The sequence below is a fragment of the Talpa europaea genome, assembly GCF_964194135.1.
Source record: "Talpa europaea genome assembly, chromosome: 8".
Taxonomy (NCBI): Eukaryota; Metazoa; Chordata; class Mammalia; order Eulipotyphla; family Talpidae; genus Talpa; species Talpa europaea.
The window spans coordinates 118316715-118333687 of NC_140075.1; the positions used below are offsets into that span (position 1 = coordinate 118316715).

At 42.2% G+C, this 16973-nt stretch overlaps 1 protein-coding gene across 6 annotated transcripts in view; it reads left to right on the forward strand.

Annotated features, from left to right (window-relative positions):
• DICER1 (dicer 1, ribonuclease III) overlaps nucleotides 1-16973 on the forward strand; it is a gene marked incomplete at its 5' end in the record, with an annotated part of 45243 nt that overhangs the window by 10014 nt on the left and 18256 nt on the right. For 5 of the 6 annotated variants that reach the window (XM_084241200.1, XM_084241201.1, XM_084241203.1 and 2 more), the window contains 10 exons: nucleotides 208-376; nucleotides 1592-2064; nucleotides 7493-7625; nucleotides 9357-9599; nucleotides 10180-10334; nucleotides 12545-12677; nucleotides 13415-13490; nucleotides 14059-14198; nucleotides 16210-16389; nucleotides 16616-16829. In XM_084241200.1, coding sequence (XP_084097326.1) covers nucleotides 208-376; nucleotides 1592-2064; nucleotides 7493-7625; nucleotides 9357-9599; nucleotides 10180-10334; nucleotides 12545-12677; nucleotides 13415-13490; nucleotides 14059-14198; nucleotides 16210-16389; nucleotides 16616-16829 — 1916 coding nt within the window. The remainder of the gene's footprint in view (nucleotides 1-207; nucleotides 377-1591; nucleotides 2065-7492; nucleotides 7626-9356; nucleotides 9600-10179; nucleotides 10335-12544; nucleotides 12678-13414; nucleotides 13491-14058; nucleotides 14199-16209; nucleotides 16390-16615; nucleotides 16830-16973) is intronic. The other variant, XM_084241202.1, reaches the window with a different exon arrangement.

A 16973-nucleotide genomic window follows, 5' to 3' on the forward strand; every position in this document is an offset into this window, starting at 1 on the left:
TTAACGGGCAAACACAGCCCAGGTACATGTGAGTACATGTGAGTACCAGTTTAGGAGGGCTTGTTGTGAGCCTGTCTGGACCAAGTAGGCTTTACAAGCCAAAAATAGGAAGGTTCTTTTTTTTGGGCGGGGGAGGGTTAGATATGTAACACATCATGCTATAGTGAATCTGTTGTGGTGTTAACAAATTTGTTTCTGATCTTAAAGATACACTTCTCAGCCATATGAGATTGTGGTAGATTGTGGACCGTTTACTGACAGAAGTGGACTTTATGAAAGACTGCTGAAGGAATTAGAAGAAGCACTTAATTTTATCAATGACTGTAACATATCTGTGCATTCAAAAGAAAGAGATTCCACTTTAATTTCTAAACAGGTAAATATTTACAAAGTACAAGATGCCTAAAAAAGACTTTTCATAATGAACTGAAAATGTGTTTCTAATTTTAATTCAAGGCCTGACCTTCTTATCTCTTTGGACATTTTTCATGAATATATATATATATTGGACTGCTACTCTGCTACATAATTCCTTGAATTTATTGATACCTGACAGGTATTCATATTATTAAGTGTAGACCTCACTGATTTAAGGCGAAAGTTAGAATTCATGCCTTGGTTATTTAGGTTTAAGGAGCGAGCCCCAGTTTTTTTCTCTGTTGGATGAGTTAATTCATGCTCAAAGCCTTGACTCAAGTTCTTCCTCTGTCTCCTCGAGTGTGAACTGTCCTTTGTCCCTGAGTGACAGAGCTTGGAGAAGATGTCCCTTGGAATGCTGGTCCTCAAAGCATGGACCCCAGAACAGTAGCATCAGAGTATCACTGGGACTTGTTCAGAATGAAAATCATGGGCTCTGTCCTTGATCTGATGAAGCAGAAGCTCAAGGGTGGGTTCCAGCTTCTGAGATTTGACAAGCCCTCTGCCTGTTCCAATGCACAAAGTCTTGAGTGCCGCTGTGATTGTGTTTGCAACTATTTGTGAACGTTGACACTCTCTTGAATATGAGTCTTAACCCCTCTTCTGCTTATTTTTTTCTGAAGCAGAAAAAACAGTGGCCAGACTTTTCTCAGCCCTTGAATTCTCATTAAGTCCAGGTGAAACCAGTATGGTTCCTTGGTTACAGTGTGACTTCAGATTTGCATTCTGCACTGAGTTAGGGTTCTAAGGAGTGGCACTCTGGATGTGGACCCAATTCAAGGAAAATTATTTTGTGCTTCTTGATACCTAAAATGAAATTACTCTGCTATATAATTTCTTGAATAATCTTCCTAGAAGTAAATGATTCAGTTCTAACTTATGATATCTAAAATTTGGTTTTATTATCCATATGCAGTTGCATCTTTTAATTTCTATTTTTTTATAATTTTCACAGAGGGGGGCAGGACTTTTTGGCACATAAATATGAAAAAGTGGAGCTTGTAAAGACCATTGATGTGTTCCCCAACCTTGGGGAATTAATCTCAGTACACATATTAATGGGGCAAATTTATTTTGAAGGGGCAGTTTGAAGACAACTTAAACCCCAGATAAGCCCCATATGAAAATGCCACATGAATACTGTTAGCATTTGACTCTTTGCGTTTTTTTGCAGATACTATCAGACTGTCGTGCGGTTTTGGTAGTTCTGGGACCCTGGTGTGCAGATAAAGTAGCTGGAATGATGGTAAGAGAACTACAGAAATATATCAAACATGAACAAGAGGAGCTGCACAGGAAATTTCTTTTGTTTACAGACACTTTCCTAAGGAAAATCCATGCACTATGTGAAGAGCACTTCTCGCCTGCCTCACTTGACCTGAAATTTGTAACTCCTAAAGTCATAAAACTCCTTGAAATCTTGCGCAAATATAAACCATACGAGCGACAGCAGTTTGAAAGTGTTGAGTGGTATAATAATAGGAATCAGGATAATTATGTGTCTTGGAGTGATTCTGAAGATGATGATGAGGATGAAGAAATTGAAGAAAAAGAGAAGCCAGAGACAAATTTTCCTTCTCCATTTACCAATATTTTATGTGGAATTATTTTTGTGGAAAGAAGATACACAGCAGTTGTCTTAAACAGGTAAATCTGCAAGATAAACTTCTTTCCCTAGTAGGACAAGGCCTTTTGGTTTGTGAAGTGCCTGCCGAGCAGCATCCAGAGGAAGGTGAGCTAAGGGTCCATCAGCGCACTGCCAACCTGGGGGTGACAGCCACGTGTTCAGATGCCCAGCAACTTTCCTGAGAGCTGGATTTGACATGACTGAGATTTTTTTCTGAAAGGATGCTAATCTACTCCAAGCCATCTAAAATAGAGAGCAAATACAGAAAATCAAATTACATTGAAGTATGCTTTGTTTTCAGTAGTTAGATTCAATTCAGGTGTTTATTCATCTGTGACAGTTTGGGGCATTGTGTAGACATTTCACGCCAAGCTTCCTCCTTGCGCTACTCTCAGGATAGCTTTTATCTGGGTATTTCTGTGTCTGTTTTTAATGTTAGCTTTGTTTCTTTAACAAATGTTGATTCAGGTTTGCAAGTTAATAGTGAAAAAAAGTTTGTAACAACTGGATTTGCAATTTGGATTGGTTCATAGACTATATAATAGAAATTTCTGAGAAAAAAATGTTAGGGAAAAATTCTAAGATATTGGCAAAGTGAATCAAAATTGAGTGTGGATTTCTTGTCCTACCCCCTTGTTCAATAGAAGTTTCTTTCTTGTGACTATAGATCCGGTCAAGGACATATACTTCAAATTTGTGCCAAATGGTCATTTTATGTATGGTCCTTTTGGTTTGTGGATAGATGTTTAATTATGTATAAGGACTCCTCCCCCACAAATGGGTCTTGTACTTCAGACAATACTTTTTCTGCGAGATCCATTAATTGGCCAAAGTTGGTTTCTAAGAGCCTTCTCAGCAAATAGTGATCTCGGAGGAGAAATTAAACTTTGTTTCCTGAGGTAATTTGGGATTTTTTTTTTCTAAACTGCTTTTGACTGGTTTTGGATGTTGAAGACTCACTGGTGTAAGGAGAAATTGGACTCTGGGGCCGTCATCTGGCAGCTTCCAGTCTGGTAATTCTCACAGTCATTGGGCCTGATCCTCAGGATGAATGTGAAGTAAAATAACTTCAGGTAGTGAGTTACAGTGGAATCAGAAGTTTAAGGTTGAAAAGGGACTTCACTGAGTGTCTAATCCAGCCCACTTATTTTTATAAAAATAAGGGCCTCAGGAGGAAAAGTGATTTTCTCTGAGTTAAATTGCTAGCCAGTGGTGGAGACAATTCTAGAATCTTGATATACTACCTCCTAGATTCCACTTCTTTCTGTAATCATAATGCCCCTGGGCATCACTGAACACTATAAAGCCAGTGCTTTACAGTAGGAAGCCTGCCAGGAGACAGGCCGGGGAGAACACGACTGTGGAATTCCTTCTTAGAGTGGGAGAAAGGCATGAGATGGGGGGGGCAGGATAGTCTCACCCAGCCAGCACTAAGCCCAGGCATAGATATACTCCCTGCCCCCAACAGGATGACATGAGAATTAAATAAATTTTCTGGGCTTGGAGAGAAGAAATGGGGGAATATTTTCTTCTTTCCTCTGTTCTCAGTGGTTTTTTAATGTAGAGATGTGCCAATTTTCATTGCAGAAATACTAGCCTGAAAAGGTTTATCAAAAATCAGTTACTTCCTATTGACTTTGAGGATCAGATTAATTGTGATCAACTTTCATAAAATGTGGCTGGAATTTAGTGTTGGATGATGAATAAGAGAGGCTCGAGGGTCGACTTTATGGGCGGCTAATTAAATATACAATAGAGGTCTTGTTCCAGTAAGCTTTTTAATAAGCTTAGAAAAATTTCCTGAAATCCAGATTCTTTCCTTCCATCAATTTAATGGGAGGAAAAACCCTCTTTCAGTGAATAGTTTCATGGGAGTTTTAGCTATTGTAATATTTGGGCAGTTTTCTACTCTCCTAATTAAAAAAATAAATCACAGCTATGTCTGTGTGTAATGTGAGTATATGTATGTAGTCTTAGGCTATGGTTTTCCTTATGTCATATGTATCGGTTTTATGTTTATAACTTAACTTTATGTATGTGTTTGCTATTTCAAACCTTCCGTGAGGGAGGATAAGGAGACTTAAGAATCAGCCGGTGACCTTCCCAAATAAAGTCACAGAAAAGGGCTTCCACTTTCCATGTGTAGTGCTCATCTCACCGTGGAGCTTGTGTTGTGAGGCATGGGCATCTGACAAACCTGAGCTCACATTTTCTCCGCCCCACTCCATTTTTCACAGTAACTATTTTGGAATAACTTCAGGCCTCCAGAACAGTCACGGCAGTCCAGTGTTTCCCCTCAGCCCTCAGCCTCGTCCCTCCCACTTCACATGTTACTGGCATGTCTTAGCGCGTGTTGGGGATCACGCACCCACGTGAATCACGGTGATGTTCATCGTCACCACTTGGTGATGATAGTGTTCTCCAGGTTTCTCTTTTCACCTGACTTTATTCTTCGGAAGCAAGACATGAAATCTAGCTTATCCTTGGAGGGAGGGATTTCCTCTCTGCATTCTGGGGAGGAGTATGTCTGCATGTAGCATCATAATTCTCCCATAAGGAAAACTTGTCCCTTTTATCCTGGTTATTAATATTTACTGAATCATGTATCAGTGTGGATTCATGTTTACTTTTACTCTGGGCTCTAGTCTAACACAGGGTTGTTTTGTTGCTCATAGCATTACACCTCGGCCCATGGGGACCCCTGTCACTCAGCTCTGGGACCCTCTGATGTGTCCCCCTCCCCTAGTTTTTGAGCACCTCCTGACTCTGGTTCTGCGGGAGGCTCCTCGCTCATTTTACATTTTCCCTGCTCCAGCCCTGGTAGTAGCTTTTTTTTTGTAAGGAGCCTTTTTAAAGCCTCAGCATCTTCATCTGTAAAATGGTAGTAGTACTTCCCTTTTATTAATAACAAGTTATTAATAAGAGACAGTGTATAGAAAAATGGCTGCTTTACCACTAATTTCTTATGTTCTTTATTTATGTCCACATTTGGGGATGTGGCTTTGATGTACTGTAACCATCGGTGATAGTTTTTTTGGTAAGATAATAAATTATATTTGATTCTCTCACATTGACAAGGAAATGCTAGTAAAGGTATTGCTGGTCATATCAACACCTGGCAGAGATTTCAAATGACTTTTACTTTTGAACTTTTTCTCCTTTAAGGTTGTCTGCATAAATTAGCATCCTTAGTCAAATCACAGTTTTCAACAATACATGTACTGGTTTTCTAGATCTAGCATGTATTTCCTATTTGGGGCCCGACAGCCCACAGTGTACTGGGGCGGCCACGCACATCTCCACAGTGGCTCTGCAGCCGGTGCCAGCTGCCGTGCTGGTGTAAAGACTGCAGGCCAGCAGCCAGTCACTGGTGGCTCCTGAGTACCATAAGTTAGTGCTTGGACTTGAATGCTTTCTAAGTATTGAATGCTTTTTAATCATTAGTGTTTCATTTTCATGGAGTTTTACAAAAATACTAGTCTCTGGTGGATTTGAAATAAAAAAGTTTTTGCTACAGATAATTTCAGAACTCTCTGTGCTGTGAAACAGCATAGTTTACCAAGCAGCTTGCTTGTGGAACAGTTTGTATAAACTCAGTGTAAAAATCCAAGGAAACAACTGAGACTTTGTCTCACCAGTTCTGTGCTGCGGAGCCTGTGAGCAGTTGGTGTCATTTGCGCCGCCCCTGACAGCAGGAGGCCGTGTTCTGTTTCTCCAGAGCCCATGGCTCCGTCTTGAGCATGGTTCGGCGCCCCTAGGTTATCCGGTGGAGACTTTTTTTTGTCTCTAAACTTTTATCAGCAGAGGTAGAGAGCGCTTAATCATCTCTTCCAGGAAGTTAGTTTATTCTGCGTGTTCCTCTTGCGTTCTCTGCAGTGTTGACTCGAGTTTCATTAGAAGAAATAAATTCATTCTTAGTGCTTCTATTTCTCAGCTAATTAAAGTCTGCCAGATTGATTTTGCAAAGTAAAATACTCTTTCCCTAATTAGGAGTAATTTGAAGTGCATTTTTAAATCTATTCAATTTGATGCTTGCTTATATAAACTAAAATTTGGAGGTGATATTATTTCTAAGATAATTAATTTCACATTTTAGACTTTGGGCATGTGGTTTGTTTGCAGATAACACTGCTTTCTGTTACTGACATAAGTTTATTTTAATAGCTAAACAAAGCTTGGAACATATTAAAACATTTCTGATGCTGAACATTTTAAGTGCTTGAACTAGGGAGCAGGCTCTCAAACTAACCTAGACACACAAGAGTTTGCTGATTGGGAGGCCGGATGATACTCTAGACAGCCTCTCCGGGTTTCCTCCTGCTCTTTGATATTAGTCTGTTTCATGTATTAACAACAACAACAAAAGAATGGTTTGACTTAAGAATGCAATTTTCTATTCGGAATTCATACTATGTTGTATGACTTCAGAAGGACCATCTGGAGTCACTTATGTCAGGTGTGGAACCATTTATCCCGTGTGCTGAGTTTTTGAGTGTGGATATTTCCAAAATAGCTGTAATGGCAGCCCTAACTGTTAACCTGCTGTACCCCTGTGCTGAGATCCCTCCTGTAGCCCTTTTCCTTTCGTCGCTGAGAGGCCAGCTTTAGGTTGCCAGCCCTCTGGGTTAATACAGAGGGGCAGGCAGGAAGAGGGGCCAGCCCAGACTCTCTTCTCTTTCATGACAGGTGGGTGGGGGTTTTTGGCCATTGCCGTGCCCATGTTCAGTTTTCTGTTGCGTGGAAGTGGACGTAGAGGCCTGGGCACCAGGAGATGACTGCTGGTCGACAGAGTGCTGGTGATGCAGGGTTTTAGGCCAAGGCCTGCTTAAAGAAATAGTCACGCAGCTTCTCGCAGGGGCCTTTACCACTGGAACCTTCTTATTTCATATAGAGGGAGAATGAGGTTTCCTTTACTGTAGAAATTCTCCCCGGGGCATCAGGTCATGTGGCCCGTGTTCTGGTATGCCTGGTGGTGGAGATGGGCCGGTCTGCTGCTGCACATTTTCTTGCCTGTAGAGACATGCTCGGGGCTTTTGGAGAACGGGTGTGTGTGTCTTCATTTAAGTACTGGGATAAAGTCAAGATGAAGAGAATCTATGTTTCCCTCTGCCTGGCTCTGTCCCCTTCTGGGCCACATTACTATTAAGTCAGAACTGCTAACTTAGGAAGTTTAAGGTAATGTGACTGGTTCCATTCATCCGTGTAAGGCTGTAAGGCCACTCTGTGTTTGGTGTTACGAGTTTGGTCCACAGATCTACACGGTGAAGAGTGGCTGTGCTTTCTGTTTGAACCAGTTGGAACAAAACAAAACAAAACACCAAGACCATTTTGTTAGGTGTGTTGGCAGAACGTGATCTATAATTCCACCTTAAGGAAGACCTTACAAAGAAAAGTTTAAGTTTTTTCCCTCAGCAATGCTTAACCTCCAAATGTCTATCATTTTCTTAGGTTGATAAAGGAAGCTGGCAAGCAAGACCCAGAGCTGGCTTACATCAGCAGCAATTTTATAACAGGACACGGCATTGGAAAGAACCAGCCTCGTAACAAGCAGATGGAAGCAGAATTCAGAAAACAGGAAGAGGTAACTTAAAAATAATTGTATAGTAACAATTTTCAGAACCTACTCCGACTGCCAGGAGAGCTCCTTTCCTCGTCCTCCCCGAGGTGCAGGGAACACGGCCCGCTGCTTCCTTGCAGGCTGGCCGCCGCCTGTGAAGTCGCGCCATCGAGGCGCCTGGGTTCGGCGTTTGAATATCTCTCTAGTAGATTGACATTGTGTCTCGTTCGTCACCAGCCGCGCTGCTTTCCTCTGCTGGACGGCGGCTCCTCGTGCGCGAGCGGCGGTGTGCGGAGCCTCACGTTTGCTCCCTGTCTCTCTGCCGTGACAAGCCGAAGTCTTTTCTCATCAGTGTCTTCTTTTTCCAGTTAAAGTTGTATCTTGGTGGAACACTTCAAAAATACTACTACACACTCAAGATACAGGTTCACTTTTTTTCATACTTTTTAGGTTTTAATATAGGAGAGAGCCCGTGGAAGTGCTAAAGGCAGATGCAGTACTCTGGCGCACACGCTTCCTTTAAAGGTTGTTTTTTATCTAAGAGTAGTGGGGTAATCCACGTTGAAGTCACTTTACATGTCACAACGTTCTGACAGTATCCAAGCCCAGAGTCTGACAGATCTGCCCAAAACCAGCTTCTTCTTATTGTTTAACTTACTCGGGACTGGAAAATGATGTTATTTTAAATCTAGTATGAAATGAGTTCTCATTTTGTTTTATTTTTTTAAGTTTTTTGTTTTTTTTTGAAGATTCATTTATTTTTATACAAGAGCTGGGGTACAGGCCAGAAGTGTGGGAGGGTGAGAGAATTCACCAGAGACAGAGCAGGGAGCAGAACAGGGAGACTGGTGAAGTACACTGCTGAGGGGAGCAGTGGGTGTGACAGGAGAGGTCTGCCACACCATGTGGGATTCTACCTGGCTGGCTGGGATCGAACCCGCACTGCAGAGGCTGCAGACACCTTCACAGCATGGCACTCAACCAGCTGCGCCACTGGGGAGGCCCTCATTTTATTTTTTAATCAGTTCTGATTCCTGAAATTCAAAATGTCCTAAGATGTCAGAAAATAAGATCTATCTTGCTTGTAACTTTTAAAAAAAATTTTTTTTAAAGATTTGTTTATTCATACAAGCACTGGGTACAGTCAGAAGCGCGGGAGGGTGAAAGAATTCACCAGAGCCAGAGCGGGGAGCAGAGCAGGCAGAAGGACCAAAGTACACTGCTGAGGGGAGCAGCGGGTGGCAGGAGAGGTCTGCGCGCCATGTGGGACCCTCGCCCGGCAGCCGGGGATCGAACCAGCATTGCAGAGGCTGCGGGCAGCTTTGCAACCCAGCGCTCAACCGCTGCGCCACAGGGGAGGCCCTTGCTTGTAATTTTTAAATCTGGTGATTTGGGATTTTAGTGAAAGAGTTTTGACATCTTGCAAGGGATGTTGGCACAGCCTCACAGACATAACATTCTCTTCTGGAGGGCCAGCCTGTCAAGCAGGTCTCAAAGGGTATGCCTTTGGTCATTTGCTTGGTTAGATCCCTTTGCGGTCAGTAAGGAAGCGGCTCCGGTGATCTTTGGCGTCTGTGGCTTGCCGGTGGGCACGCTTCTAAAGTAGGAGGCTCTTTGATTTTCAAGTCATTTTCAGTGGAAAACAGTTATTAAGTTGGAGTTTCTTCTCCTAGGTGTTCATGCAGCTTGATTGCTCCCTGTTAGTTTCCTTTGGAAAATTTCTTAGAATTGCTCTCTTTGGTGAATTTTTTTCAGGTACTTAGGAAATTTCGAGCTCATGAGACCAACCTACTTATTGCAACAAGTATTGTGGAAGAGGGTGTCGATATACCAAAATGCAACTTGGTGGTTCGCTTTGATTTGCCCACGGAGTACCGCTCCTATGTTCAATCTAAGGGACGAGCAAGGGCGCCAATCTCAAACTACATAATGTTGGCAGATACAGACAAAATAAAAAATTTTGAAGTAGACCTTAAAACATATAAGGCTATTGAAAAGGTAAGAGCCAAAAACCAGTATCTTTTGAGTTCTTTTTTTATGTGTATAGAAATAGAGACTTTTTTAGCTACAGAGAATAGTCTCATCAAGGGTATACAATGAGCACATTATAAGAAAATGAGTTATAATCACAAAGAGCCAGCACTATTTTACAAGAGTTTGAAAGCTGACAATACAACAGCAGTGAAATGGATTATGGGCGAAGGATGACTGGGAACGGGTGCTGTTAGTGCAGGGGGCAGGGAACAGTGATCGCTTGAGTCGTGAAGTGATTTGAAAGTGATGACAGGCCCTCATGCTCACAAAAGACTGGCAGTTGCATGTACGTGTGCATGTGTGTGTGCGTGTGTGTGCGTGTGCATGTGTGCACACAGTATAGGGTAAACCTTGCACCTGTATGGAAGATTTCTCTATGTGATTGGGAGGAATTTTCTACAGCAAGTGATTTGGGAGTAGTGAAGTGTCTAGAAGGGAGAGACACGTCTTGTTGAGAGGGCTTTCCTGTAGGCAGTGAGGTGGAAAAATACAGGGCAAGGGAGACATCTGTGCTCATACTAACATCTGATTCTCAAATGTCCAGATCTTGAGAAACAAGTGTTCCAAGTCGGTCGATACTGGCGAGACGGACATGGAGCCTGTGGTGGACGACGATGACGTTTTCCCACCATACGTGCTGAGGCCTGACGATGGTGGCTCACGAGTCACAATCAACACGGCCATCGGACACATCAACAGGTAGGCAGAAGATGGCCGCCAGGAGGACCTGAGGTTGCAAACGCAGTGTAACCCTGGATGCGCCGTGTCATATGCCTTTTGCAGACAATCACCAATTCTTTTGTTTGTGACTTGACTTGTGATATTTTGATGAAGGCAAGATGAGAAGTTGCTTTCCCCATTTGTTCTTTTTGGTCAGGAGGCAAAAACAGTCTTGTGCCGTAATAATTGCTTTGTCCTCATTGGTCAGGCTGACCCGAAGGCGTGTATTTTTAATTAGATTTGACTTATTTTACAGCACTCACTTGTTTTTTTCCTAAATCCTGAAATTTTTTGTTTTGTGCCAGGCATGGGTGCTACACTGAATGTTCCACTAGCAGCGATGTATGAACCTGTATTTTGAGAATGCTCTCACTTCCTCGCTTGTTAATAACTTTTCTAAGAACTAAGCAAAACAGATGCGTACTGGATTATGTGTAGTAAGACGTCATACAGAGGAGCAGCAGCCATGAGATTTTCATTTCAGCTTTTTATTTTGAACCAATTTCAACTATAAAATGTTGTTGAATACTATAAGTCCCACTTACCTTTTACCCAGAGAGACTCATCCGAGTTTGATGAGAGCGTTCTGTATAGTGATCCTTTCCAGGGTGCTGGACTGTGCCCTTTTTTCTCACCTCTCTAGTCTTCATCCTGGAACCCTTGTCTTTCCTTGATTTTCATGACCTTGAGAACTTTGAAGGTTACAGGCCAGTCACTCCGGTCTGTCTCTAAATTTGGACTTGAGTGATACTGTCTCCTGACTAGACGCAGGCGAGTGCTTTTGGCTGAGTATGGCAGAAGTGACGCTGTGGTCTCGGTACCTTGTCTGGTGTGCTCAGTCAGTGGTCCCTGCAGTGGGGGACCGACCGTTACGCTATGTCTGCCAGTGACTTCCCTGCGAATAGCAAGTATTTCATGATGAGATACTGGATGTTATAAAATTTAATTTTAATTTTAAAATTTATTTCTTTTCCCCATTTCACTCATTAAATATCCATTGATAATTCTTGCCTGAATTATTACTGTGATGTCTGCAAAGTGGTGATTTTCTAAGTCATTATGCTTTCTGCATTTTTTATTTGGCATTCAACTATAAAGTACCTTCTCTTTCTCCGTTTATTCCTTTTATCATCTATTGCTAACTAATGGACTCCTTTTTAGTCAGGGTTATAATGTGTTACTGTCATTTATTATGTATTTTGATGTTAAAATTGCCTCAAGTCTGGCCAGTGAGAGCCCCTTCAAGCTGGCTTCCATGTCTTTTTAACCCGCCACCGTCATGCTTTGAATGCTGCCTTACTTTGTGGCACAAGGAGACGTTCTAGCTTTAACTCCTGCTTCCCTGGCTCAGCCTAGATATAGATGGTGGTGAGCGCTCCAAGGAGCCAGCCTGGTTCCTTTCGGTGGAGCGTGAATGGTTTTTAGAAATCAGGCTGTGAGCACTTTCTCGGGTTGCTGCCACCTGGTTCTTTAGTAGACCGAGCTGGGAAGTAGATTTATTCATGGCCTGTGTGTCCATATATGCAGCTCTTACTCCACTGTCCTCATCCCCACAGAACACGTTAGTCTCGCTGCCTCTCTTCTGTCTTTGTTCCTACTTCTTCAGTAGTGGGAACTCTCTCCCATTATCCTTCACATAGTTACTTCTATGTTCAGTCTCCCTGTGTAGAGCATTCTGATGCCCGCCTTTGTGTCACTATTGGGCTGTCCTTCCACCAGCATCTGAGACCTTCCTCGCCTCGACCCTGCTGGCTGCTGACAGATGTAAGATTATTCAGGAACCAGTGCTGGCAGTGTGTTCCCTTAACAGAACAGTACTTTCTGCACTATCCAGTGTGGCAGCACTAGACATACGGCCATTTAAATTCAAGTTTTGATTTTAGCTAACATTAAATAAATAGAACATTGAGTCCCCTATCTGCCCTTGTCACATTTCAAGTACTCTTTCACTGTCCCGACAGGCCCGTGCAGATATAGAGCATGGCCACAGAAAGTTCTCTATCCTACATTTCACTGTCTCATTGACCACTTAAAGAGATGAAGTGCAAACTCCACAGACAAGTGCCAGTCCAGGAGAGGGGACAAGGGACGAGGAACATAAGAAATCAAACTACAGGATATGAATTCCAGTACAAAATTTTCTATTTCTCAATTGTAGATTTAGCATCAGAATTTCTTTTTCTTCACAGATACTGTGCTAGATTACCAAGCGATCCGTTTACTCATCTAGCTCCGAAATGTAGAACCCGAGAGTTGCCTGATGGTACATTTTATTCAACTCTTTATCTGCCAATTAACTCACCTCTTCGAGCCTCCATTGTTGTAAGTTTAGCAAAAGAAACGATTGTGTCTTTGAAGTATGTTATTAATGGATTTTTTTCCAGCTTCTGTAAACCTGTGCAAGTCATAGGGAAATTTGATTTTAAAAATAAAGTAAATTTATAAACCTCTTAGATAGTCAACAATATGTGGGTGTTTTAATAGACAGTGTAATTTGCAAACCTTAGAATTGGGCCAGATAACCGGAGCATAATCACAGTCATAGTTCGACTGTGATTCCGAGTGAGTGACCCAGAGCCCATTGCACAGCTTTGGGCTGCTCTAGCACATCTACCTTCATGTGGCGGCTGCCGTTGGTCCCCGTACCGATTGCCGGATGTTGCAAAATGATTATTTTCTATTGCGCATGAGAAGTTGTCCAGTGCCGTTACACCCGCATTCCTGGCATAGCGTCATTTTGCGTGGGGGGTGGGGGGGGATTCTTTGGTTACATATTTGTAAATTAGTGGGAAATAAGATAGGTTAAAATTTTGTTGAAATTTTAATTAAAATTGATCAATCTTAGTTTTACAACTTGCTGGTTTTGCTGGGGAAGTTTGAAAAGATGGCTATTTCAAATATGGAGATTAGAATTTTTTAAAACTTGCTGCCACTTTTCAAGACAGAGGACTTTGTTCTGGTAAATTTCAGGTTTAAAATTTCAGAGATAACCTTGTGTTTTATGTGCTGATGATAATGTAATTGTGCATAGACAATGAAAAGTTTTTTGTCCCTTCCAGGGTCCACCCATGAACTGCAGTCGATTGGCTGAAAGAGTTGTAGCCCTCATTTGCTGTGAAAAACTGCACAAAATTGGTAAGATTTTTAAAAGCACATGTAAATATAAAGTTAAAAATGTTGTAGAGCAAGTGCGTCTCGAGACCTGGGAGTGTATGCTCCTGCCGCACTTCGGCGAGTAGCAGGGTGGGTGTGACGGGGCTTGAAGACCCTATGATGCTGCCGGGCTCTGACCTGCAGCTAACCGTAGCTGTCTGCGACTGGCTGGCTCCCCGTAACTGGCGGAGCATGAACGTTCATATACTAATGGACCTCTTAAATCAGTCCAAGTTCATCCTTTTTTTTTATGGGAAAGTTTTTAGATGGCCTTTTTAAAATTCATTTTTTGTGGCTTTTATAAAGTGATACATTGTTTTTCTGTTTAGAAGTTTTTATTTTTTGAATTTTTGAACAGAATTTGTATTCCTGCTCACATCGAATACGCACATGCTAAACGGACTGCATTAAGTATCACATCCAGTTACTTTTGTCGTATTACAAGCAAAGGTGCTATGGTTTCAATTACTCTCCCTGTCGCTTCCTGACATAGAGCTGTTCAGGCGTATTTACTTGGACTGTTCATGTTAATTCTCTTTAAATTTCTTAGGTGAACTGGATGACCATTTGATGCCGGTTGGGAAGGAGACTGTTAAATACGAAGAAGAGCTTGATTTGCATGACGAGGAAGAGACCAGTGTTCCAGGAAGACCAGGTTCCACAAAGCGAAGACAGTGCTACCCAAAAGCAGTTAGTATTGATTAGAATGGGACAAACACCCACCTTGCCGGCTTCTTGCTCCTCTCTGCGAGGCTGTGGGGCCCTCAGCTTGCCCTCCTACGCCTTGTCATTGGGTGCATTCTGGATAGTTTCCCCCCGGCAGCCAGTCAGATCAGCCCCTTCACCTTCCCACGTGCTCGTTCCCACTTCAGACGTTGCTTTTGTTTTTCTTCTCTAAAGAGTCCTTAGCTGCACCCGTCAGATTCTATGGAGAATGAGTTTATTTCACTAAGGCGGTCTGTGTCTCATTCTCTTGTGTTTGGGGCTAAGACAGAAGATTTGTTTGATAAAATAGACAAGTAAAAAGATGCTTTTTCAAGAGGGGCACGCAGCAGGTAGAAGCACACATTTTGGTCAGGAGGTGGGATGTGGCCTCATAGTAGATGGTGATTTAATTGTGATGGTTCTCAGCTTGCCCCGTGGCTCCTAACAGTGTGGCCCTCAGATGTCCCTGAGTAACTTCTAGTTCCAGCAGTACTGACTTACTCGAAAAATATTTGCTAATGTGTTTGCCTCATAAGAACACTAACCCAAAGCAAAATTTTGCTATGTGCTTTTCATCTTGACCTGAATGTGTGGTTCTTTTTCATTTTTGAAGTTTGACTTTTTACTTTTAAAAGATTTGCACCCCTCTGAGCAGTTTTAAGATTTAAACCATGGGGGCCTCCCCGGTGGCGCAGCGGTTGAGCGCTGGGTTGCGAAGCTGCCCGCAGCCTCTGCAGCGCCGGTTCGATCCCCGGCTGCTCCCCAGCCACCGGAGGAGGGTCCCCCATGGCGCGCAGACCTCTCCTGCCGCCCGCTGCTCCCCTCGCAGTATACTTCGGTCCTTCTGCCTGCTCTGCTCCCCGCTCTGGCTCTGGTGAATTCTCTCACCCTCCCGCGCTTCTGACTGTACTCAGTGCTTGTATAAATTAAATAAATAAATAAATCTTTAAAAAAAGAGAGAGAATAACTGGAATACTTTAAAAAAAAAAAAAGATTTAAAGCATGTCAGTTTTCAAATATCATGGATGTTATACTTCTTTTGAAATATTTGTTTCCTTTGTACCCACTTTGCCTGCTCTGACATTCACCCCAAAGATCCCTGGACGCATTTTGTGTGACGAATGTTACTAATAGTAAGTGTTCTGAGAAGGATAGTAGTCTTGTGTCCTGTTTAATTAACAGATACATTCTGTATTACTTACTATTCTCTTAATTATATCTATTTCTCAGCCAGCATTCCTCAGCCTTATGGTTAAGACACAGTTATTCTTGTCATGGAGTCGGTAGGGTTGCATGAATATCGAGAAAATTTAGAAATAACATCAGACTCATTACGGTTTACTCACATAAGGAGATAGCTGTTCAAAATGGTAACACTGCTTCCTATTGACCCTGAAAGATATTCTCATTGCTGTAACTGGACATAAAGATTAAGTTATGACACAATCTTTGTTCTGTGATTCTCTTTATACTGAAGAATATGTAAGTGTATATGTTTATATACATTTCCACGTAGGAGAAAGTCTGGAAGATGATACAGTATATCAGAATGTTAATAAAGGTGCTCTTCAAGTGATAGCGTTATATGGGATTTTTAAAAATGTGCTTTTTTTTCTTATTGTGCAAAAATTTACAAAAAAAAATTATTTCCTGATAGTCTACAGAAAGACTGAAACATCCTAGGAGGAAAAGGATTCACTAGTCAAAGGAAATAGATCAAATGGATAGTATTTTTTTAGAAGGCCCTACAGTGTTTAACTTTCAAAATTTGGATGTCAGCTGTACAGTCAGTAGCTCATAAGGGGGGTGAGCTTGAGCCACTGTGCGGCCCAGATTAGAAATGCCAACTCTCTTGTGGGAGGCCCGTAGGAGGTCACACATGTTGGGCGTTTTCTCCATAGCTTTTAGTAAAGACAGGAATAAATTTCTTGCCAAAACCTGGAAAAGAGGCTATAACACCTTGATCTTGATGCTTTATTTTTCTTTTCCACTTCAGATTCCAGAGTGTCTGAGGGACAGCTATCCCAAGCCCGATCAGCCCTGTTACCTGTATGTGATCGGGATGGTTCTGACGACACCACTGCCCGATGAACTCAACTTTCGGAGGCGGAAGCTCTACCCCCCTGAGGATACCACACGGTGCTTCGGGATCCTGACAGCCAAACCCATACCTCAGGTTGTCCCTGCATCATGGCGATGTTTAGAAATGCTTTGTTATTTCACAAAGGGGAACATCTTAACAGTAACTGCCTTTTGTTACCTCTGTATGTTTAACATTTAAAAATAGAAGTTTCTTTTCTACTCCCTGATAGAAAGCATTGTTTCTTTTTTGAAGCTAAGCATCTATGATGGAATAATACATGTTAACCTTCGGAAACGCTTTATTCGATCTTCTTGCTCAGATTCCACACTTTCCCGTGTACACGCGCTCTGGAGAGGTCACGATATCTATCGAGCTGAAGAAGTCTGGTTTCACACTGTCGCTACAAACTCTCGAGCTGATTACAAGGCTTCACCAGTATATTTTCTCACATATTCTTCGGCTTGAAAAACCTGCACTAGAATTTAAACCCACAGCCGCTGATTCAGCATACTGCGTTCTACCTCTCAATGTTGGTAAGGACCCAGGTTCTAGAGTGCTCACTTACCCTGTGTGCAGAATGAAAGGCGTGGCTGGAAGGCTAACTTCTTTTATAGACCACAGAAATCTCTTACTTTGATAACAATGAGTGAGGCACATGTGTGAATACATAGTTTAAG